This window comes from Globicephala melas, chromosome 1 (genome assembly GCF_963455315.2).
Source record: "Globicephala melas chromosome 1, mGloMel1.2, whole genome shotgun sequence".
Classification (NCBI taxonomy): Eukaryota; Metazoa; Chordata; class Mammalia; order Artiodactyla; family Delphinidae; genus Globicephala; species Globicephala melas.
Genome location: NC_083314.1, coordinates 107,882,112 through 107,906,827, shown reverse-complemented (window position 1 = coordinate 107,906,827; position 24,716 = coordinate 107,882,112). Strand labels below are relative to the sequence as shown.

Sequence of the window (24,716 nt, the reverse complement as noted above, 5' to 3'; positions counted from 1 at the left end):
TTGTGTGTTAGTCTCTATCCACAAAACTACAGGAAAGCAAGAAAGCATGCCATTGGTGGGCCAGAAAGTTGAATGTTAGAAATCATATCTATGAAAAAGATCAAATCTATGAGAAAAACAAAACCGGACATTACCCATAGTACATGCAGAAGAATTAATAGATCAAGAAGGAGAGAGGGTCCTAGGGTATTTGTTGGAGCAATTCACTGGAATGCTGTATTCTGAGCAGGTAGTTTAGTCTACCCCTGTCACTCTCTCTCATTTGTGGAAAACATTAAGCAGTTGTAGTATATATTGAGAGGCTAAAGTAGGGAGTGTAGACACTGAGGCAAGAGGCAGGACAGTTCTCCAGGTAGGAACGAAAACCCCAGTAGAAGTAGAAAGACTTTACTCTTAAATTGCAAGGTATTTCCACACTTTTATGGGAGTCAATCTAATTACTTCTCCACAATCATTAGAGATAGTAAGTAACAGAATAGGTAGGCAAAAATATATTTACAAATGCAAAAGCAAACAATGAAGAACTACCTAACATTTGAGAAAAAAATTTAAAAAGACACACAATATTAATAAATGAAATAACAATTGAGGAAACAGAGTTAAGTGCACAGAAGAGTTTCAAAATAAGCATAATTGATTTATATAATTAAAATTTTTTTCAGAGAGATTAGAAATACCATGTATAACATTTCTCCAAAAAAGACATACAGATGGCCAAGAAGCACATGAAAAGCTGCTCAACATCACTAATTATTAGAGAAATGCAAATCAAAACTACAATGAGGTATAACCTCACACCAGTTACAATGGGCTTCATCAGAAAATCTACAAACAACAAATGCTGGAGAGGGTGTGGAGAAAAGGGAACCCTCTTGCACTGTTGATTTGAATGTAAATTGAAACAGCCACTGTGGAGAACAGTATGCAGGTTTCTTAAAAAACTAAAAATAGAATTATCATATGACCCAGCAATCACACTACTGGGCATATACCCAGAGAAAACCATAATTCAAAAAGACACATGCACCCCAATGTTCACTGCAGCACTATTTACAATAGCCAGGTCATGGAAGCAATCTAAATGCCCATCAACAGATGAATGGATAAAGAAGATGTGGTCCATGTATACAATGGACTATTAGCCATAAAAAGGAATGAAACTGGGTCATTTGTAGAGGTGTGGATGGATCTAGAGACTGTCATACAGAGTGAAGTAAGTTAGAAAGAGAAAAACAAATATCATATATCAACACATATATGTGGAACCTAGAAAAATGGTACAAATGAATCGGTTTGCAGGGCAGAAATTGAGACACAGATGTAGAGAACAAACGTATGGACACCTAGGGGGGAAAACAGTGGGGGGTGGGGGTGAGGGTGTGATGAATTGGGAGATTGGGATTGACATGTATACACTGATGTGTATAAAATTGATGACTAATAAGAACCTGCTGTGTAAAAAAATTAATTAAATTAAAAAATTTTCTTTTTAATTTTAAAAAAAAAAGAAAGAAAGAAACTTATTTCTTAACCCTGTCATTACCTTTAATCTTACTCATGCAATTTGTTTTGTATTGCTATCAGAATAAACTTTTAAAATCACACAAACACAGAAAAAGAAATACCATGTATATTTTAGAAAGCCAAGCAGAGATACAGTAAAATACAAATTTTATCAGTTATTTTCTTTGTAATGTTGTAGGAGCTTTCAAAATATCAATGCTTTAAAATTTCACCTAAAATTCTTTGAAGAATTCTAATAAATCCCTGATATGCTTTAATGCAAAAAAACAAAAAAAATTATCACTGAAAAAACTCAATAGATAAAGCTGAAGAGCAAATTAGTGAGATGGCTAACTGAGCTAAGACATTCTCCTAAAAGCCAAGCATAAACAGATAAAAAATATGAAAGGATAAGTATAATATGTGGAGGAGATTGTCAGAAGTTCCAACATTCATCCAGCAGGAGTTCCAGAAGGAGTGAACAGAGAGAATAGAGAAGAAATAATTAAATTATAGAAGAAAATTTCCCAGAGCTGAAGAAAGATACAAGTCTACATATTAAGAGGTTCCACAGAATGCTGTGCAAAATAAAGAATAAAGACACATGCAGACTTTCTGGTGAATTTCCTAAATCAGATAAAGAAAAAAGTTATTAATAAAGAACTGAAAACATGGGGACTTCCCTGCTGGTGCAGTGGTTAAGAATCCACCTGCCAATGCAGGGGACATAGGTTTGAGCCCTGGTCCAGGAAGATCCCTCATGCCGCGGAGTAACTAAGCCTGTGCGCCACAACTACTGAGCCTGCGCTCTAGAGCCCACGAGCCACAACTACTGAGCCCGTGTGCTGCAACTCCTAAAGCCCGCATGCCTAGAGACTGTGCTCTGCAACAAGAGAAGCCACTGCAATGAGAAGCCTGCGCACCGCAAGGAAGAGTAGCCCCACTCGTCAGAACTAGAGAAAGCCTGCGTGCAGCAAAGAAGACCCAACACAGCCATAAATAAATTAATTAATTTTTTTAAAAAGTACTGAAAACAGATTAGATCACCAACAATGGATGCAAGAAGAGCAGTATAAACATCTGAAGAATGATTTAGCCAAACTTATTCAAATGATAGGTCAAAATACATTTCAGGCTTACAAAGACTCAGAAGGACTCAGAAAATTATTTGAGAATGTATCCAAAAAAAATAAATTATATATCTAAGGAAAAGGAAGATAGAGATTTTAAAAAGCAGAAAGTAAGCAAAGCAATCAGTAAAAAAAGAAATTAGGTTAAGTCTACAATTTTTAATGCACAGTAAAATATTTTAAATTTAACAATCTGGAACTAAAATCCAAGATGATCTGAACATGGGAGAGAGCAAGAGGCAAGAGGAAATTGAAAATATGATAAAAGTTTTATCTCATATGGGAAGTTTTTAAATGTTCATTTTCTATAGACATTGGTTAAAAATATATAAAATTTTAAAAGAAGAGCTAGTTAGAAGAACAAAAACAAACAAAACTTGACATATCCAAAAAGAGGCAGAAAAGGCAAAAGAAATAAGTGAGGAAAAAAGAAACAAGCAATAATCGTGCAAATTAGAAAACATACAATAAGATTAAGTCCAAACACAGTATCCTCAGGGGATACATTTCAAGATTCCCAGTGGATGTCTGAAACCAAAGATAGTATGAAACTCTACATATACTGTTTTTTCCTATACGTACCCAGGATAAAGTTGAACTTATAAATTAGGCACACTAAAAGTTAACAACAATAACTAATAATATAATAGAACAATTAATAGTGTTAATAAATGTCATGTGAGTGTGGTCTCTATCTCTCTCAGAATATGCTATTGTACAAATATAATGCCTTTTCCATCTTAACTAAACACTTGACATGCACTGTGGCTGTAACTTTTGCAGCTTGAGGTGCGACAGCAAAACCAGCATGAAATTTCTTTTTCCTTCTTTACAGTTTCCTTTCTTTTTCTTTCTTCACAATTTCACAGGTAGAAGACTCATTCGTACTGTAGATCTTAGCAACCTCAGCATATTAACCTCTTATTAACCAGCATAGCAACCTCTAAATTATTAAATCTAGAACCTATTAAATCTAGAACTTTCACTTTTTCACTTAAAGGAAGGACTTGACAGCTTCTCTTTGGCATATCTGAATTGTCAGCATCACTACTCTTGCGCTTTGGAGCTGTCAACTTTAATAATACAGTAGCCAGTTATTTTATAACTGGCTACTGTATTATTTATAAACTTGCTTTATAGCAAGAGCAAGTTTATTGAGGAAGAGCCAAAAGAACTGCAATTCAGGATATGCAAACTATGGCAAAGCATAGGCAAATCAAGAGAACAAGGAATTTGCTTTACAGGGAAAAGCGGGGAGATAGGAGGGGCTGTGAAAACCAGAGTCCATTGGAGGAAGCTGGTAGTACAAAGTATGGAGGCTTCTCATTAGTCGGGCTGGTACAGTCTCCGACTGGCTAGGCTGTCAGGGCAGAGAGAAGTTTTCTTTTTCCTGCTGGATAGTAAAGTAGAGGGATTTTCCTATCAGAGAGGTAGGTGTACACCTCTTTCTGCTTGGAGCAATTGATGATGCATGGCAGAGTGTGAGAGCTTCCTCTACAGGTCTGTCCTGATTCCAATTTTAGCTGAGGTTCCTTTAATTCCACAGGGCCATTGTTAAGTAAAATAAGGGTTAGTTGAACACAAGCACTGCAATATGGCAACTGTCATCTGATAACTGAGATGGGTACTAAGTGAAGAACAGGCAGGCTACACTGGACAAAGGGATGATTCATGTCCCAGGTGGGACAGAGCACAACGAAGTGAGATTTTAAACTTATGAATTGCTACTCAGAACAGTGCACAATTTTAAACTTATGAATTGTTTATTTCTGGAATTTTCCATTTAATATTTTCGGACCACAGTTGACCACTGGTAACTGAAACCGTGGAAAGCGAAACCGTGGATAAGGGCGGGGACTACTGTAATTATAATAAATGTGAATGAACTTATTCTCAATTAAAAGAATTCTGAGATCAGGTAAAAAGAAAAGTGATAAAATCTAACTATATTCAATCTATACAAATTATAAAACAATATGAAAACGTTAAGAAGAAAAAGATTAAATGATATACTAAATAAAACAAGTATGGCAATATTATTAATAGTAGACAAAACGGAATTAAAAGCAAAAAGTATTCAATAGGACAGTTAGTTGACTCATCTAACCTGCCTCTTTCCATCAGCAGAAACGACAAGACAGGACAAGAAAGGCAACATGGACAAACGGGCCAATAGGCCTGTAGTACCTAACAAATGTGTAAATACACAGGTTAAGTACAACTCCTTTTATGTACAATCCTAAGAAGACAATTTGCTTATGATTTGTTCCTTTATTGTATAATCCATCCTATACTTTTATAGTCATTTCCACAAGTCACAGCTGATCAGACAATATGTCACTCTTCTGTTTACTGTGTACTTGTTCCTTTTCTGTTTGCTTTTCCAAATATATTGGTGGTATATATATATTCCCTTGAACTATCTGACATTACATCTTTAGATCCATTATATAATCTGGCTATATTTTCAATATATCTTCCTCTTCCAATATAATAAATTACTCTCTTGATTAATAAAACTTTACATGAAAAATGAGTGATATTTCACTTTGAGTAACACAATTAGCAAACTCTTCCTAATGGCAAAATATGCAATTTAGGGCCTAAGGAACACATCATTCATTTATCCATTTACCATCCACATGGAATAATGATAAAAATTAACCATGTATTAAGCCGCAAGTAAAACCACAATATCTATCATAAAGCAGAACTCTAACAGGCCACATTCTCTAATTACAATCCAATAAAATTAGAAATTAACAATAAAAGAATGACAATTTTTAAAAAGTATTACTTTAAAAATTTTAAACATAATTTTAAATAATTCTTAAGAGGAAACTAAAACTGAAATTACAAACTATTTAGAAAGAATAGCAATAGATTTAGAAAATCTATAGAACAATGTCAAAGTGGTATTCACTGGAAAATTTGTAGTCTTACATATTTTATAGAAAATTAAAAAAAAATAAATGAAGAAAAATACAATTTAAAAGATTATAAAAAGAAGTAGAAGGAAAAAAATAAAGACAAAATGGGAAATTAATGAAATAAAAAATAATAGAAAGTAAAGATTAAAAATGTAAAATTAATAGGACTATTAAACATGATCAATAAGTCAAAAATAAATGGCTTGAAAAGATCAAAATATAGAAACCTCTAGCAAATCTGATTAAGAAAAAAGGAGACGATACAAATAATATTAGATATTAGAAAAGACATTATATATTTAGAGGAAATTTTTAACTTATTAGAGGACAAAATACTTTATGCCATAAAAACTGACAGGCTGGGTGAAATGAATAGCTCAGGAACATATAAAGTAAGAAAAATTGATTCAAAAGAAGTTAGTAACCCTGCAAAGAACAAAAAATGAAAGAAATTGTAGAGAAACCCAACTTTTAGATCCAGAGACAATGGTGAGCTAAAATGGATTGCTCGCTCTTCTCTCTGAATTCAAATCTGTTTTTACAAATAAGTGAGAAGGAGGTTAATGGATTCCACAATCGAATCCAAAAAGTGTGAGAAATTCCCCAGTGGTGAAACACTGGAAACTTGACAATTAAAAACAGTAAAAAGACAAAGATGTCTGCTCTCTAAAACTAGAGAACATATACTAAAGTTTCTATCTACAAGAAGTTAAGAAAAATAGAGTTGCAACTATTAGAAATCAAGAGATAAAACTATCACTATTTACAGATAATATGATTGTCTATCGAGGTAATCCCAGAAAACCAACTAAAGGACAACTCATACTATTAAGAGAGTTCAGTGAGATAGCCAGATAAAACAATCAAAATTTTAAAAATTGATAGCCTTCCTATATACCATCAATAACTGACCATAAAATGCAATGGTATGCAATGTAAAGAAGGACTCACAATATCAAACTCCATAAAATACCAAGAAATAAACCTATCAAGAAATATAAAACCTAAATGATGAGTTATAAAATATCACAGAAAGACATAAAGATCTGAATAGATGGAGAGAGATACCATATTCCTAGATAGAAAGATTTCAGAACTGTTAAAGGAAGAATTCTTCCACAAACTAATCTATAAAGCCAATTTCAATAGGACTTTTTATAAATCTTGACAAACTGATTCTAAATTTCACAGGGAGGAAAAATGCAGGAATATCCAAAAACATTTTTTAAATAACAGTAAGAACGGACTTGCCTTACCAGATAACAAAACATGCAATAAAAGAATAGCAAGTAAAACAATGTGGTATTGTCACAGCAACAAAATAAACAGGCTAACAGTAAGTGTCCAGAATCAGATCCTTAGGAATTTAGTTTATGAGAAGGTGGCATTCCAAATCAATAGGCAAAGAGAGAAAGACAACATAGTTATCAAACACTCCTGACTATCTTTCAGGGACAAAATATAATTAAATTCTTAACTCATACCACATATAAAAATTAACTCCAGATGCCTATGAAAAGCCTTTAGGTAAAAATAAAATGATTTTAAAGTATTAGAAGAAATGATAGAAAAAGTCCTATGATCTTAGGATGTGTGGAAGAGACTGCTTTACCTACCCAACATTCATTCTTTATTTCCTTATTAATAGCAGAATCCTAATTTTAATATAGGCACACTATCACCAAGACATTTCCCAGTCTCTTTTGCACTTAGCTGTATTAGGTGAGAAAGGATTATCTGGGACTTCCAAGAAACCTACTGAAAAGAGAGAGGATATTCAAGTGTAATGGCTGAAGCTTTAGTAGTAATTTTGGACAATGAGGTGATCTTGAAATAGAAGTCATGTGTGGGATAGCAGAGCAGAAAGATAGGAACATAGTATTCATGACACCTTGAAGCCACTATATCTACCTTAGACTATCTACCTTGAGTTGTATATTCTATGAGAGAAAAGTAGCCTATTTTGTTGAATCTACTGTTAATTCATTTTATTACCATTTTATGTAGTTGAACCTAATCTTAAGAAATACAGGATGAAAAAAAAAAAAAGACATACAGGATGGGAAAGGCCTTCCTAAGTAAGCAAGACACAAAACCTAGAAGTCATAAGGAAATGACTGACATGCATGATTTTATAACAATTTAAAATTTCTGTATAAAACCAAATAATATGTATATTCCCTCCTAATAATTAGGGATTTGAAAAGTTTAAAATTTTTCACTCATTAGATTGACAAAAGTTCAAGATAAAAAAACAAGTATTGGGAGGATTTATGGAAATGGTCATTCTTTTTACACTGTGGGTGGGAACTGTAAATAAGGTAAGCTTTTTAGAAGGTAATTTGGCATTAAATATTAAATCTTTTCATGTATATACCTTTTCACCCAGAAATTTTTGAAAAATACGGTGTAAATAAAAGGAAGTTCATTTCAGCACTATTTGTAAGAGCAAAAGTTTGTAAGCCATCTAACTCTTCATCAGTAAAGGAGTGGTTAAAATTTACAATATGTTCATACTATGGAATACACTGCTATTAAAACACACATTGGGGGCTTCCCTGGTGGCGCAGTGGTTGAGAGTCTGCCTGCCGATGTGGGGGACACGGGTTCGTGTCCCGGTCCGGGAAGATCCCATGTGCCGCGGAGCAGCTGGGCCCGTGAGCCATGGCCGCTGAGCCTGTGCGTCCGGAGCCTGTGCTCCGCAATGGGAGAGGCCACAACAGTGAGAGGCCCGCGTACGGCAAAAAAAAAAAACAACACACAGATACACACACATTGGTATCAAAATAAATGAGGTTGATGTGTATGTACTGATATAGAAGAACTTCATGACAGGAGCAATAATTATAGTATGACCTTTTTTATATGCAGACATAACATATGTTTATTAGCCCATATATATGTATGAAATAAATAGAAAGGAAATTGGAAGGACCCACAGCAAACTACTGATAACAGTTACTTCTGGGGGTCAAGGGAGACCTGACTTTTTGCTTTATAAATTTTATTTTTGAATCTTTAAAAATGAATCCATGCATTACTTATATAATAAGAAGAAACAAACAATTGTGAAAAGAAATCACTGACTTGGAAATACACCCTATAAGTTCATTGAAAAATACCAAATAAAGAAAACAGAGCTAGTGCTTTAGGTGAAAGACCCAGGAATTACGAAAAATTAAAAAACAGCCTTAAAGGGCAGAAAGGTGAAGGATAAAATTTTAAAATTAAAAGGATTAACACCTACCTGAAAAAGAACTGATCTGAAATTCAGCAAAGTAACAGGAATATGAGAGAGACATAAAAGTGGTAACTATTAGCCATCATCACCCACCAAAAGACTGTATGTACATTTTAGATTAAGAAAATACCCCACACACATTCACTCTTCCTAGCCACACTCAAGTAGTTGCATAAAGGTGGGAAATTATAATGGGAAGTTAAATTATGATACATATAAAGACAATTATAAAGTCATCAATTTTAAAATCTGACAGTCCCAATGAAAAGAATGTATGACCCAATCTAAGGTAAGGTAAATGAAAGCGTTAAAATTGCAAATAGTGTTCCCAACAAGGTGCTTGTGGAAAAATACCTTGATTTAATTTGACTCAGTAGTTGATACAACAGAGTATATTGAAAAAAACATTGTGAGAATCAAGAGATCTAGATTCTAGTTCTAGATCAGCCCCCAGTATAGCAACATAGCCTCGAGCAAGTCACAACTTATCTAGGCATCACTTACTTCATTTGTAAAATGAAAGGACCTGGGTACAGGATCTCTAAGTTCTGTATGATCTCTAAGGATATTTAAATTTCTAAAGCAATATATCTAAGAAACAGAACATTAACTTCTGTTGTCCAAGCTGTAGATCTGCCTGATGAGTTGTACACAGCAGTGGAAGTTTGTTTATGAGATGCCATGGTATTTGGGAGATAAAATTCAATGAGACGTTAGGAAGTATCCCAGAGAACGAGTGACCTCCTTTAGCTAAGGACAAAAAGGAAATTCTTTGGCCAACTGGTTTTATTGAGCCACATAAAAAAAATCATTTTTACCTGAAATGATCTAAATCAAATGGTTTAACACTAAGACCTAAATACTCAGAAAACCAAGCACTTTGCACCATTTGTGATTGGAAACTGGGTAAAGTCATTACAATACAATGTAACTTTAATTTACTCTTCCAGCTACTACTCCTCTATACAAACTTCCCTTTCCTGGGAGAATAGTCATCCCATTGTCACAAATACATTCCTTCACTGATATCATTGCATTTAGTATGTCTTTCCCAGAATACCACTATCATTCAATAGACATTTACTGTATGTGTTTTCATACTGTCCATTATTTTTATACACATGGTTCTCATTCAAGCCAACTTGAAAGTTCCTGTGGATGAGAAGCATATCTTCTTCTACTGTCTAACTTCCCTCAACAGATTACACTCTCAACGTTTGTTGATTTAAAAATTCACAAATTATCTCTTTTAATTAAAGTCTGAGTTTTGGGAAATTAATTTCGTACCTACATTCTGACTCCTCATTCTTATGTAAATATGTTCTTTTTTGTATTAAGGAAAAGAAATTTAAAATAAGTTAAAAAAAACCTTCATAAATATGAATCAGGGACAGGTAATCAGTATTTTAAGACATTTAACAATTGATTTTCTTTACCAATTTACTTTCATTTCTCTTGTTTTAATTCTTCCTCCCATTGGAAATCTGTAAATAAACAAGGCAAAACTTTTATTATTATTATTTATTTTAACTGAATGAAATCTTTTTAAAATTACTTAAAACATATTTAATTTCTGTACCTGATAGTTATCCGATTTGGATCTTTGTTCAAAGTATTCAGTGTTTTCTTTTCATTTGTTCTTAATTGTATATCTAGAAATTCCTTGCAGCTGGCTACCATTGTGACCTATAAAATTTCAGCATTTGTTCATTTAGTTATGTCCATTCTTTACTTCTTTTCTCTCATTTATTTTTTCTGTATTTATTTATTTTTAATGCTGCCTTGGGACATCACGTTTAGCATAATAGAGTTAAAAACCTGCCTTATGCATTTTGCTTCTTTAAGGATTCATTCATTCACTAACAAAAGTTTACGAACACTTGTTATATGTCAGACACTGTGTTACACACTGGGGCTATATCAGTAAGATTGTAAAGATTAACAAGATGAAATTTAAAATATTCAGTGTAGCACCTAACACATAATAAGCACTCAATAAATGAAGATTTCATTACTATCGCTATTACTACTGTTATATTATTATTTACCCTTCTATAGTTTGCAAATTATTATTCCTATTGAGGATTATTTTGTAATGAAAACAATGCGTAGGTATTAAGAAATCTGTATTCTAGAGCCTAATTCTGTCAAATGACTCTGCTTTGGTTTTTCACACCTGTAAAATGAAACTAACACCCTTTCTAATTCTCTTTCACACTTTCTGAACTCAAAATCAGATGAGTTAATGTTAACATTAGGGAGTTTCTATTCTTGATTTCTTCTCAGTTAAGAATAATATTCAACACAACATTGTAAATCAACTATACTTCAATAAAAAATAAATTTAAAAAGAATAATATTTACATGAAAATACAAGCCTTCTACTCATCAATTTTAATGCAATTTTTAGTATAATAATCTTATCACAATAATCAACTTAGATATTTTAAATAAAAATAAATAGTTTGGATTTGACAATAAATATAAATGTCATGTTTCATGTTCATATTCCCAGTAATGGAAGAAAGGACCAATACAGTTACCAGGTGCCAAAAACATGACTATGGTTCTATTCACTGCTACAGCTACAAAGTTGCCCCCACTGGTGATATCTTAGTATAGCCTGTTTTTACTCCCACCTTCTCCAAAATCAGTTCTTTTTCCTGGTCTATCACCAATACTATTCTCTTTCTACTGTTATCATTATTCTGATGCAAAGGATTTAGGGAAGAGTTGCAAGTAGGAGGCACATGCGTCCCTCAGTGTCCCTCATTCATGGCAGACTTTCCTAATATACCATGCCACACCATCTTGGAATCTTTCTCAGCACATTCTTTCTCAACATATTACACTTGGTAACCACTACCAAGGTAATCAGCATTACCACATAAGTTGAAAGGCAGTTGCCATCCTGACTTTGGGTATGTATATGAATTTTCTTAGCCCTAACACAGAGATACAATTGGAAATATATTCTAAGGAGTACTATTCTATATCTTACAATCAAAGGCATATGAGGAGGAAAAACATAAGCACTATTAGAAATGCTTTCTTTTCTGCTCATTTCTTCTTAAATTGCATGAGATACACAAATTATTTACTCCAATATTATTTTATACTATATCATTATATATTTATTTTCTTGTGAAAATTAATTTACCAGATCCAATAAAGTTTCTTTTCCACTGATTGTACAAAATTTCTTCACTGTCTCAAATGTAATATAATACCAAGCCATCAATCTTCCTGCCTCTGTGGGAAAAGACAGAAAAATAAACATTCCCCATCAGCTGAAACAACTTGAATTTTCATCAATTTAACAAACATTTCCTTAGCTGTGCCTTTAACAGCATCAGGTACAAAAGACACCAAAAAATCTAGAAGACATGGTCTCTGGAACCTACAGGTTAGCTAGGGAGATAACCACATGTGAAATAGCTAGACTAGAGTACAAAATCCAGTTAATGATAATGTTTACATACACAAACTTAAGTACAGAGGAAATTAAGCCTAAAAGAATGGTCCATGTGGGATTACCTTCTAGACCTCAGGAAAAAACAAAACTTGTTTATCAAAAGAGTAAAGTTTAAAAGACTCTTTAGAATAATGTAATGAGAGATATGGCTTGATAAACATAAGACTAAAATTCAGGTCAAACTGACCTGCTTAGAATCTTTGGGCCACCACTTACTAGTTACTAGGTGATCATGTGCAGGTTACTTTACCAGTTTCTTAATGTAATGCGGGAATAATAAAAGTATGCATCTCATATGTTTGTTGTGAAGAAGATTAAATGCAATAATACATGCATAGTACTTAGCATAGTGCCCAACGTTAAATAAATGTTGCCTACTTTTATTATCAAAACATGATGAAAGGTAGAATACAGAGGCCCTGAAATAGCCTTTAAATGCTATAAAGGAGTTTAGATTTTGGTTTTGATTTGTAAAATAACAGAAGACCACTTAAAATTCTTGAGCAATATTTCAATTAAATTTGAATTTGAAACTAAATTGTTTTGGAAATAAAACATCAGGTAGGCTGTGGGTAGGAGGATGGGTAGAGTGAGGATAAGTAATTGATGAAATGGAATTCATTTAAAAGGTTACTGGCTTCAATTATAAGTTGTCAAGAACATTACAAAGAATTTCAAGTCTTGTGAACACACACAAAAAACAGCTGAGAAGAGGAAAAAGGCATACTGTTGCTCAAGGAACAGGCTAATATTTAAGTATGTGCTACAGGTTTTGCTGAAGAGGAAAGAATTTGACATTCCATCACTTATAGGCACCAAGAATAAGGTACAGTAGACAGAACTTAGACTCAGGAATAGTCACTTTCTCAATTAGGAGTCTAGTGAATATGTTCAGCCAAAACGTGAGTAATGCAGTGGTTCACCAAAGGGAGATTCTAAGAGCAGTGTGTGAGATAGCGAGAATATGGTTACCAAGGGAACTAGTATATGTTATATTTAGGGTAAATTTTAAGATGCTCCTCTTATCCTAGATGTTTATAACTTAATATAGGGTATCTCCCTGCTAGTCAAAATGAAAGGTTTTGAGAAAAGGCTTGATATTTGCTGGCTTATTAGTAAGGACGAAGGTTTCCTAGGTAAGGTATAAAAATAAACTAGAAAGAAAGCTATAAAGAAAATGAGTCAAGGCAGAAGCAATGGAAATAATTTTTTAAAATTTGCAAGTGAAGAGAGGAAATAAAGAGGCAACTTGCTATCAATATAGCTTTTGAATAATAGCAAATACAGGGTATTTCAAAGTAAAAGTCATAGAGTTGGGGTAAGGAGAGTGGAAGCAGAGGTCATGAGAATGCACCTCTCACATATCCTACTGCAAGAAGTGCTCTGATGGATGGCCCCAACTGCTGTGTTCTGAATCTATCACTATGTACACACCAAGATCACACTTCTCAGGAGATACAAACAAATGACTGAGCATGGCAGGAATATTAAGAAAGATCTATAAGCCAAGGGACTCTTAGGATGGGCAACTTTGACTTGAATATTCCCCATCAACTTTGCCAAATGGTCTTAGGACTGCATTGCAGGATAAAATTCTCCTTCCTTCTCTCTTTCCTTCCTTTTCTCCTTCCTTCCTTCACTCTCCTTCACAGAGGTAAGATTTGCATCCCAGTTTAATGACTTTCCATGCCTTTTGCAATTACTGCCCATTTTCATAAGGTTGTTAATCCTTCATAAATTTGCACAAACCAAGACTTGGCCTTTTGAGACCTTCTTCTATACACATTAGCAGGCAGAATAGCTAGAAATCTGGACAAGAACACAAGCATACAGATAAAAATACCTAGATACTTGAGTATTATAACCACAAACTAAAAAAGCAAAAACTATATAAAGCAGAATTACTGGAACATACAGACTAAAAATTTAAATACAAAAAATAAATATTCAAAGAGATAAAAGAAGTAATAGTAACACAAAGGAACAAGAAGTCATAAAGAAAGAATTAATTAGAAATAATATGTAAGGAGCTTCCATCCACATTAACAGCAGGCTAAGTAATTAAGAACCAATGCCTCTGCTGAAGGCAACTAAGTCAAATAAATGAAACATATGAAATATCTTTTATAAGGCAGCAAAGAACTAACAAGATATTTATCTGGGAGAGGGCTTAAAACCAAAGGGATAAGCACACACAAAATATTTATAAAAACTGACCACATACTGCGCCATAAAACAAGTCTCAACAATTCTCAAAAGATTGAAATCATACTGAAAATATCATCTGATACAAAGCAACTGTATCAAATATCAAAAACAACAGCAACAACAAAAAAACTGAAAAGAAAAATAACTAGAAAACCATCATATGTACAGAAATTAAGAACTAGATTTCCAAATAACCCATAGGTCAAAGAAGAAATAATGAAAATTAGAAAATACAACAAACTGATTGATAATGAAACTATTACAAATCACAGCTAATAAAAATTCTTAGCCTTAAATAAATATATAGTATTCCTATACATTTACATAAACCTTTATTTCCTGTAAATATATAGTATATGCATTCCTATAAAATCTTGTATTCTATAAACTACATACTAAAAATAACAAGGTTTATGGGAAAAAGTATTGAGGCAAACAACTAAAAAATTCATACAACCTTATAACAAGAGCACTAACCTAAATGATCCTAATAAAAATACTGGCACAGTTAAAAAGACATGTTAAATTCCTCATAAAGTTATATATACATACATGTATGTAACACTTTATGTGTGTGTGTTTTAAGTAGCTTGATGGTGTAGGGTGTAACAAGAGTTGAGGCTGCTGAGTTAATAAATACAGAGGACAAAATGTCCAATGATTGGGCATTGCATAATATGTGCTTTCAAAGCAGAGTACATGACCAAACTGGGTCCAGAGGAGGAACAGGTAAAACAGCATCATGTACAATACTGTATTCCTCTGAAAACTCAGCTACATTCAGCTAGAATGTATATTTTATGTTAAGCTGCTGTGATGGTTAATATTATGTGTCAACTTAACTGGGCCATAGGGTGCCCAGATATTTGGGCAAATATTATTCTGGGTATGTCTGTAAAGGTGTTTTGGATGACATTAACATTTAAATTGATAGACTGAACACTGATAGAATATTAGTGCTCTTTGCAATATTAATGGATTTCCATTTAAAAGATTTCTGTGGACAAATAAGAATGTAAAAATCTTAGGCTAATCAATTTCATCTCTTTTTTACTACCTTTCTTCTTAGCACATTTAGTATGCTACTGAACCCCATGAATCTCCTAGAGAAGATAGTTTAGAGTAAAACTGCATTCTCTATTTTAATTTGGAGTCTCTCACCCCCCACCCCAGAACACTCACTAAGATAAATTGGTGTATGACATGAAGATCTAAATAGATTTTCACTATACCATTTATTGAAACATCAATCCCAAGGCAGTTCTCAATTTTAACGTGCAAAAGCAGCATCCAGGAAACAAGCTTAAAATCTAAATTACTAGGTTTTACTCCTAGAAGGTGAGGTTTGTAGGTCTGGAGTAGGGTTCATTAATTTCATTTTTAACATAACAGCACCCTCAGTTGACTTTGAGAGGAAATAGTTAACCCAACCACACTTTAGGAAACATTACCCTGCTACGTGATAAGGAATATTTTCAGCTCCAAGATTGGATTGTCCTTTTGGACATTCCTGCCTGGACATGGAATGAGTGAGGAATGAAAGAGAAACCAAGACATCAAACATTTTTTAATAGGCTTAACAAACCGGTTATGCTATTGAGAATAAGAGGCAAGTAGAGATACATTTTCCTAACCTTGGACAAAAAAGAGCAACGACTCATGTTTTCAGAGGAATTTTTTTTGCTGTAAATGTTCATTATCCCATTTCATCATCACAACAACCCAGTAAGGTAAGTAGGATGTGTAATATATTCTTGTTTTACAGATAAATAAACTAAGGCTCAGTAAGCATAAGGTCACAGCAAGCATAGTGGCAGAACTGGGACTGAAATCCAGGCATTTGGAACACAAATTTTATGTTCATTCCACTGTATAGTATTCCAGGTCAAATTAACTGTTATATGCTCTGGGTGTCAAGTTTCATGTCATATATGTAAGAAAAGATTTCCAATAGAAAACTAACGTTCAAATGTCATAGCAAAGGTGAGAGACCAGGATCAAAACTACAATTCATTTACATAATGACCATAGCTTAAGCTGTGAAGGTAAATTATGTTTTCAAAGAAATTATCATAAACTGGGAATAAAGGTCCAACATCTACACATTTAAGAAGCCCATAGTAAAGCAAAAAAGGTCAGCAAAGAGAAATTGATTAAAGAAGAAGAAAGAGAATCAAAAGAATGTTAAAAAGAAGAAAATTAATCAGGTAGTATTCACTGATGATTGAGAAAGAAGACAAATATTACACATATCATTTATTAAGTATGTTTAAAGGCAGAAGGAATGTTGTCAGTGGATTCAAGAAGTTCCACAGGGAAAGAATTATAGTGGGAATAAGATTCTTGAGAATTAAAATATCTGAAGAATAGAAGAAGAAGTTATATTAGTGATTCTCATGCCCCCTTTAGTGAGACATCCTAGAATACAAAGAAGGTAATTCTCACAAACAAATTAGGTTTATCAGAATGAGAACCATGGGAGAGGAAACAAATGTTATAAATCTAGGGCTGAGAGGGAGGTAAATTGCTTTTAAAAACCTTATACAAATAAATACAAATAAAAACATAATACAAAATCATACATTTCTATAGTACAGTTGCAAGTATGTAAAAATGCATTTAAAAATGGAAGGATACATGAAATGTTAACAGATAGTCTGATTTTTTTAAACTTTCCTATACTTCCCAATTTTTATTCAGTAAAGTATATCTTCTTAAAAAGTTTAATTTGTTATAATGAAGTCAATATTTTCCCCTAAGAAACTTCTAATCATGAGTGGTAAAAACTACAAAACATTCTTTCTTGCTTCTGTTATACCCTATATAGAATCAAAAGGAGAGAGACAGAGAGAAAAGGAGCCTAAGTAACCATCCATATAAGCAATGTTTGAATAATTAAGAATTGGCAAAAGGATAGCTACAAGAGTTAGGACAGGACTGAAGCAACCCAAAGATTTGAGCATTTTAATCCTCTGCTAAAAGTCACCGGCGTTAGCGAACACAAATTCTGTGCCTGTCAAAAAGAAGATCTATAATTTCAGAAATAAAACTCGTATAAATTGATCATGCTAATAATGATGATACCCTACTGAGAACTGAAACCACAATTTTACCGTCATCTAAATTTTAGTAGAAAAAAAATTTTAATTTAGCCTTAAGTAAGCAATTGTTAAATTTACTAACAATGATGGAAAAATTACCAGTTGGTTTGAAATTAACATCTTCATCCATCTTTATCAGGTCCAGAGATGATAAATCATTCAGATTCTTCAAACATAATTCTGTTCAATTATAGAAAACACATTTTTTACTTTAGTAAAATAAAGAATCAACACAAAATAGAATTTATTATAAAATATCCTGAAGGTGTATTTCAGTGTAATTGTTCTGGGAAGAACTGTAGTCCCTAATTAAGTGGTTAAAAAAAAAAAACTCATTTAAACAAAAGAGCTGACTAATATGCTGAAAAAATTTTCTAACAGTAAAAATAATACAAATAATAAAAATAACACTCAAGTGATAACATTTACAACTTGGAGCTTTTAAAATGATATATTTGTACTATCTCATTTAATCCTTAAAACACAACATGGCAGGTATTAATATTATTTCATATACAAGTTAGAAAATTAAAGAATAGAGAAGCTAAGTGACTTGCTCCAGGTCTAAATACTGTTTTGCCATTTGACTTCCAATACGGCAGTAGTTTTTCTTTTTAAAAAAGCTTTAAGATATATACACACAAAGTATAAAGAGTCAAATAGTTCTACAGAGATTGTTCAAAAAACACCAGTCTTTCCCCTCCTCCTAGTTTGCCACACTCTCTTAAGGTAACCATTATGACTATTTTAACTGATGTTTCTAGTATTTACTTCAGCATCTCTGAATATGACACTATTGCACCTGGAAGGAACCTCTGAATAGGAAGCAATGCAAGTTCACTCTCACTGATTGATGGGGATCAGAGCAATTGTAGTAACCTGTTGCATTCAGTGTTCTCTCTGTTCCCTGCTATAAAGACACAGACCTACTAGAGAATGGACTTGAGGATATGGGGAGGGGGAAGGGTAAGCTGTGACAAAGTGAGAGAGTGGCATGGACATATATACACTACCAAACGTAAAATAGATAGCTAGTGGGAAGCAGCCGCATAGTACAGGGAGATCAGCTCGGTGCTTTGTGACCACCTAGAGGGGTAGGATAGGGAGGGTGGGAGGGAGGGAGATGCAAGAGGGAAGAGATGTGGGAACATATGTATATGTATAACTGATTCACTTTGTTAGAAAGCAGAAACTAACACATCATTGTAAAGCAATTATACTCCAATAAAGATGTTAAAAAAAAAAAAAAAAGCCCAGGAGATTGGAGGCAGTTAACAGCAGAGAATGGGAATACCACAACCTATTCAATGTTATATAGAATAGCCACTCACAAAAACATAGCCCTTAGAAAGCAGGGTTCTTTGAAAAATACTTTAGTTTAAGCAACATTGCTAAAGCAGCTTGATAGTTTTAAGTGTTTGGTTAAGTAAGGCTTTTGAAGTCTTTGCTAATTTTCTTAATTACCCTCTATTAAATTAACAATCAGTGGCCATCAACAAAAGTCTACACATAATAAATGCTGGAGAGGGTGTGGAGAAAAAGGAACCGTCCTACACTGTTGGTGGGAATGTAAATTGGTACAGCCACTAGGGAGAACAGTAAGGAGGTTCCTTAAAAAACTAAAAATAGAGTTACCATATGATCCTGCAATCCCACTCCTGGGCATATATCCAGAGAAAACTATAATTTGAAAAGATACATGCACCCCAATGTTCACTGCAGCACTATTTACAATAGTCAAGACATGGAAGCAACCTAAATGTCCATCAACAGATGAATGGATAAAGAAGATGTGATATATATATATATATATATATATATATATACACATAATAGAATATTACTCAGACATAGAAAAGAATGAAATAATGCCATTTGTGGAAACATGGATGGATGGATGGACCCAGAGATTATCATACTAAGTGAAGTAAGCAAGACAGAGAAAGACAAATATCACATGATATCACTTATATGTAGAATCTAAAAAAAATAAATAATACAAATGAACTTATTTACAAAACAGGAAGAGACTCACAGACATAGAAAACAAACTTATGGTTACCAAAGGGGAAAGAGGGGGAGGGATAAATTAGGAGGTTGAGATTAACATGTACATACTACTATATATAAAATAGATAACCAACAAGGACCTGCTGTACAAGCACAGGAAACTATACTCAATATTTTGTAATAATGTATAAGGGAAAAGAATCTGAAGAAAAATATACATATATATAAAACTGAATCACTATACTGTACACCTGAAACTAACATGACATTGTAAATCGACTACACTTAAATAAAAAAAAAAAACAATGCTCTCAACTTTCTACTTCAAAAAAATTAATATTCAGTAAGTTAATCAAACAAGAATGCTTACTATATGCTGAGCACTATTCTAAGCTTAAAGTTTATAGTAGTGAACAAGGCAAGGTTCTTCTTCTATAAAACTTGTGTTTTACTGAAGAAAGCAATCAATAACAAATAAATAATTTCAGGTATTGATAAGTATTACGAGGGAGGGAGAGATTGGGATTGACATGTACACACCACTATATTTAAAACAGATAACCAACAAGGACCTACTGTATAGCACAAGGAACTTTGCTCAATATTCTGTAATAACCTAAATGGGAAAAGAATTTGAAAAAGAATAGATACATGTATATGTATAACTGAACCACTGTGCTGTACACCTGAAACTAACACAACATTGTTACTCAACTATACTCCAATATAAAATAAAAATTAAAAAAAAAGAAAGGTATTATGAAGGAAAATAAAGCTGAGACAGGAACTAAAGAATAACAGAGTTTTTTAAGCTTTTATTTAATTAAGCTTACGTGTATTTCAGATACACAGATTATAATTTCTGATTAAAGTAAGGATGTAGTCATTCTAATTTTCAACATAAACACATCACCTTTTCCAAGAGCAGGAAAACAGCAGTAACAATATGGAAATTGTTTTTCCTTTGTCTCTGTAAATGTGGGTTTAAATAAGGTAGTCCAGGAAGGTCTCTCTGAGGAGTTGATATGTAAACAAAGACCTGAATGAAATGAAGGTTCAGGCCACGTAAAATATGCAAGAAGTGTTTCAAGAACAAAGAGAGTGCAAGGACCTGAAGTGCGAACAAGCTTGATGTGGTTAAGAAACAGCAAGATAGCCAATTTGGGCAGAGTGGAATAAATGAGGAGAAAGTGACAAGAGATGAAGTTAGAGAAATAGGCATGGGGATACCAAATAGGACTTTGTGGGTTCTGGTGAAAGTTTGCATTTTATTCTAAGAGTGATGGGAGAGGTACTGGAGGATACTGAGTAAGAAAGTATAACAAAATTTAGGAAACAGCATATTGTATGCTAAAGACGCTTCCTAAGAAATTTAAGGCAGACCTCCAAGCAAACCAAAACATTCTATCCAATTATATAATAAATTTGGCTATTCTTTATAGGCAAAACTTAGCCACCTATAATAATTGAAAATAAGACAAATATGAACTGTTAAGAACATTTAAGAATGCCAGAGATTTCCGTGCATTAATTTTGTATCCTGCTACTTTACCAAATTCATTGATTAGCTCTAGTAGTTTTCTGGTAGCATCTTTAGGATTCTCTATGTATAGTATCATGTCATCTGCAGAGTGACAGCTTTACTTCTTCTTTTCCGATTTGGATTCCTTTTATTTCCTTTTCTTCTCTGATTGCTGTGGCTAAAACTTCCAAAACTACGTTGAATAAGAGTGGTGAGAGTGGGCAACCTTGTCTTGTTCCTGATCTTAGTGGAAATGCTTTCAGTTTTTCACCATTGAGGACGATGTTGGCTGTGGGTTTGTCATATATGGCCTTTATTATGTTGAGGAAAGTTCCCTCTATGCCTACTTTCCGCAGGGTTTTTATCATAAATGGGTGTTGAATTTCTCTGCATCTATTGAGATGATCATATTGTTTTTCTCCTTCAATTTGTTAATAGGGTGTATCACGTTGATTGATTTGCGTATATTGAAGAATATATATATATTGAATATATATATATATTCAATATATAATTGATTTGCGTATATTGAAGAATATATATATATTGAATATATATATATAGAAGAATATATATATATATTGAAGAATATATATATATTGAATATATATATATTCAATATATAATATATATATATTGAATATATATTGAATATATATATATTGAAGAATCCTTGCATTCCTGGAATAAACCCCACTTGATCATGGTGTATGATCCGTTTAATGTGCCGTTGGATTCTGTTTGCTAGTATTTTGTTGAGGATTTTTGCATCTATGTTCATCAGTGATATTGGTCTATAGTTTTCTTTCTTTGTGACATCCTTGTCTGGTTTTGGTATCAGGGTGATGGTGGCCTCGAAGAATGAGTTGGGGAGTGTTCCTCCCTCTGCTATATTTTGGAAGAGTTGGAGAAGGATAGGTGATAGCTCTTCTCTAAATGTTTGATAGAATTCGCCTGTGAAGCCATCTGGTCCTGAGCTTTTGCTTGTTGGAAGATTTTTAATCACAGTTTCAATTTCAGTGCTTGTGATTGGTCTGTTCATATTTTCTATTTCTTCCTGATTAAGTCTTGGCAGGTTGTGCCTTTCTAAGAATTTGTCCATTTCTTCCAGTTTGTCCATTTTATTGGCATAGAGTTGCTTGTAGTAATCTCTCATGATCTTTTGTATTTCTGTAGTGTCAGTTATTACTTCTCCTTTTTCATTTCTAATTCTATTGATTTCAGTCTTCTCCCTTTTTTTCGTGATGAGTCTGGCTAATGGTTTATCAATTTTGTTTATCCTTTCAAAGAACCAGCTTTTAGCTTTATTGATCTTTGCTATCGTTTCCTTCATTTCTTTTTCATTTATTTCTGATCTGATTTTTATGATTTCTTTCCTTCTGCTAACTTTGGGGTTTTTTTGTTCTTCTTTCTCTAATTGCTTTAGGTGCAAGGTTAGGTTGTTTATTCGAGATGTTTCCTGTTTCTTAAGGTACGATTGTATTGCTATAAACTTCCCTCTTAGAACTGCTTTTGCTGCATCCCATAGATTTTGAGTCATCGTGTCTCCATTGTCATTTGTTTCTAGGTGTTTTTTGATTTCCTCTTTGATTTCTTCAGTGATCACTTCGTTATCAAGTAGTGTATTGTTTAGCCTCCATGTGTTTGTTTTTTTTACAGATCTTTTCCTGTAATTGATATCTAGTCTCATAGCGTTGTGGTCAGAAAAGATACTTGATAAATTCCTATACACTAAGGATGAAAAATCTGAAAGTGAAATCAAGAAAACACTTCCATTTACCATTGCAACAAAAAGAATAAAATATCTAGGAATAAACCTACCTAAGGAGACAAAAGACCTGTATACAGAAAATTATAAGACACTGATGAAAGAAATTAAAGATGATACAAATAGATGGAGAGATATACCATGTTCTTGGATTGGAAGAATCAACATTGTGAAAATGACTCTACTACCCAAAGCAATCTACAGATTCAATGCAATCCCTATCAAACTATCACTGGCATTTTTCACAGAACTAGAACAAAAAATTTCACAATCTGTATGGAAACACAAAAGACCCCGAATAGCCAAAGCAATCTTGAGAATGAAAAACAGAGCTGGAGGAATCAGGCTTCCTGACTTCAGACTATACTACAAAGCTACAGTAATCAAGACAGTATGGTACTGGCACAAAAACAGAAATATAGATCAATGGAACAGGATAGAAAGCCCAGAGATAAACCCACGCATATATGGTCACCTTATCTTTGATAAAGGAGGCAGGAATGTACAGTGGAGAAAGGACAGCCTCTTCAATAAGTGGTGCTGGGAAAACTGGACAGCTACACGTAAAAGTATGAGATTAGATCACTCCCTAACACCATACACAAAAATAAGCTCAAAATGGATTAAAGACCTAAATGTAAGGCCAGAAACTATCAAACTCTTAGAGGAAAACATAGGCAGGACACTCTATGACATAAATCACAGCAAGGTCCTTTTTGACCCACCTCCTAGAGAAATGGAAATAAAAACAAAAATAAACAAATGGGACCTAATGAAACTTAAAAGCTTTTGTGCAGCAAAGGAAACCATAAAGAAGACCAAAAGACAACCCTCAGAATGGGAGAAAATATTTGCAAATGAAGCAACTGACAAAGGATTAATCTCCAAAATTTATAAGCAGCTCATGCAGCTTAATAACAAAAAAACAAACAACCCAATACAAAAATGGGCAGAAGACCTAAATAGACATTTCTCCAAAGAAGATATACAGACTGCCAACAAACACATGAAAGAATGCTCAATATCACTAATCATTAGAGTAATGCAAATCAAAACTACAATGAGATATCATCTCACACCAGTCAGAATGGCCATCATCAAAAAATCTAGAAACAATAAATGCTGGAGAGGGTGTGGAGAAAAGGGAACCCTCTTTGACTGTTGGTGGGAATGTAAATTGATACAGCCACTGTGGAGCACAGTATGGAGGTTCCTTAAAAAACTACAAATAGAACTACCATATGACCCAGCAATCCCACTACTGGGCATATACCCTGAGAAAACCATAATTCAAAAAGAGTCATGTACCAAAATGTTCATTGCAGCTCTATTTACAATAGCCCGGAGATGGAAACAACCTAAATGTCCATCATCGGATGAATGGATAAAGAAGATGTGGCACGTATATACAATGGAATATTACTCAGCCATAAAAAGAAACGAAATTGAACTATTTGTAATGAGGTGGATAGACCTAGAGTCTGTCATACAGAGTGAAGTAAGTCAGAAAGAGAGAGACAAATACCGTATGCTAACACATATATATGGAATTTAAGGAAAAAAATGTCATGAAAAACCTAGGGGTGAAACAGGAATAAAGACACACACTTACTAGAGAATGGACTTGAGTCTATGGGGAGGGGGAAGGGTAAACTGTGACAAAGCGAGAGAGAGGCATGGACATATATACACTACCAAACGTAAGGTAGATAGCTAGTGGGAAGCAGCCACATAGCACAGGGAGATCAGCTCGGTGCTTTGTGACCGCCTGGAGGGGTGGGATAGGGAGGGTGGGAGGGAGGGAGACGCCAGCGGGAAGAGATATGGG

The 24,716-nt window shown here is 33.6% G+C and overlaps 1 protein-coding gene across 7 annotated transcripts in view; it reads right to left on the bottom strand.

Annotated features, from left to right (window-relative positions):
* Positions 1 to 24,716, bottom strand: part of HFM1 (helicase for meiosis 1) — a 134,848-nt gene that overhangs the window by 64,532 nt on the left and 45,600 nt on the right. For all 7 annotated transcript variants that reach the window (XR_009564767.1, XR_009564766.1, XM_060302908.1 and 4 more), the window contains 4 exons: positions 17,688 to 17,768; positions 11,965 to 12,056; positions 10,384 to 10,490; positions 10,241 to 10,288 (listed from right to left, as the gene is read on the bottom strand). Coding sequence is in view for 5 of the 7 variants with exons in the window: in XM_060302908.1 (XP_060158891.1) it covers positions 10,241 to 10,288; positions 10,384 to 10,490; positions 11,965 to 12,056; positions 17,688 to 17,768 (328 nt within the window). In the remaining 2 variants the exon portion in view is untranslated. The remainder of the gene's footprint in view (positions 1 to 10,240; positions 10,289 to 10,383; positions 10,491 to 11,964; positions 12,057 to 17,687; positions 17,769 to 24,716) is intronic.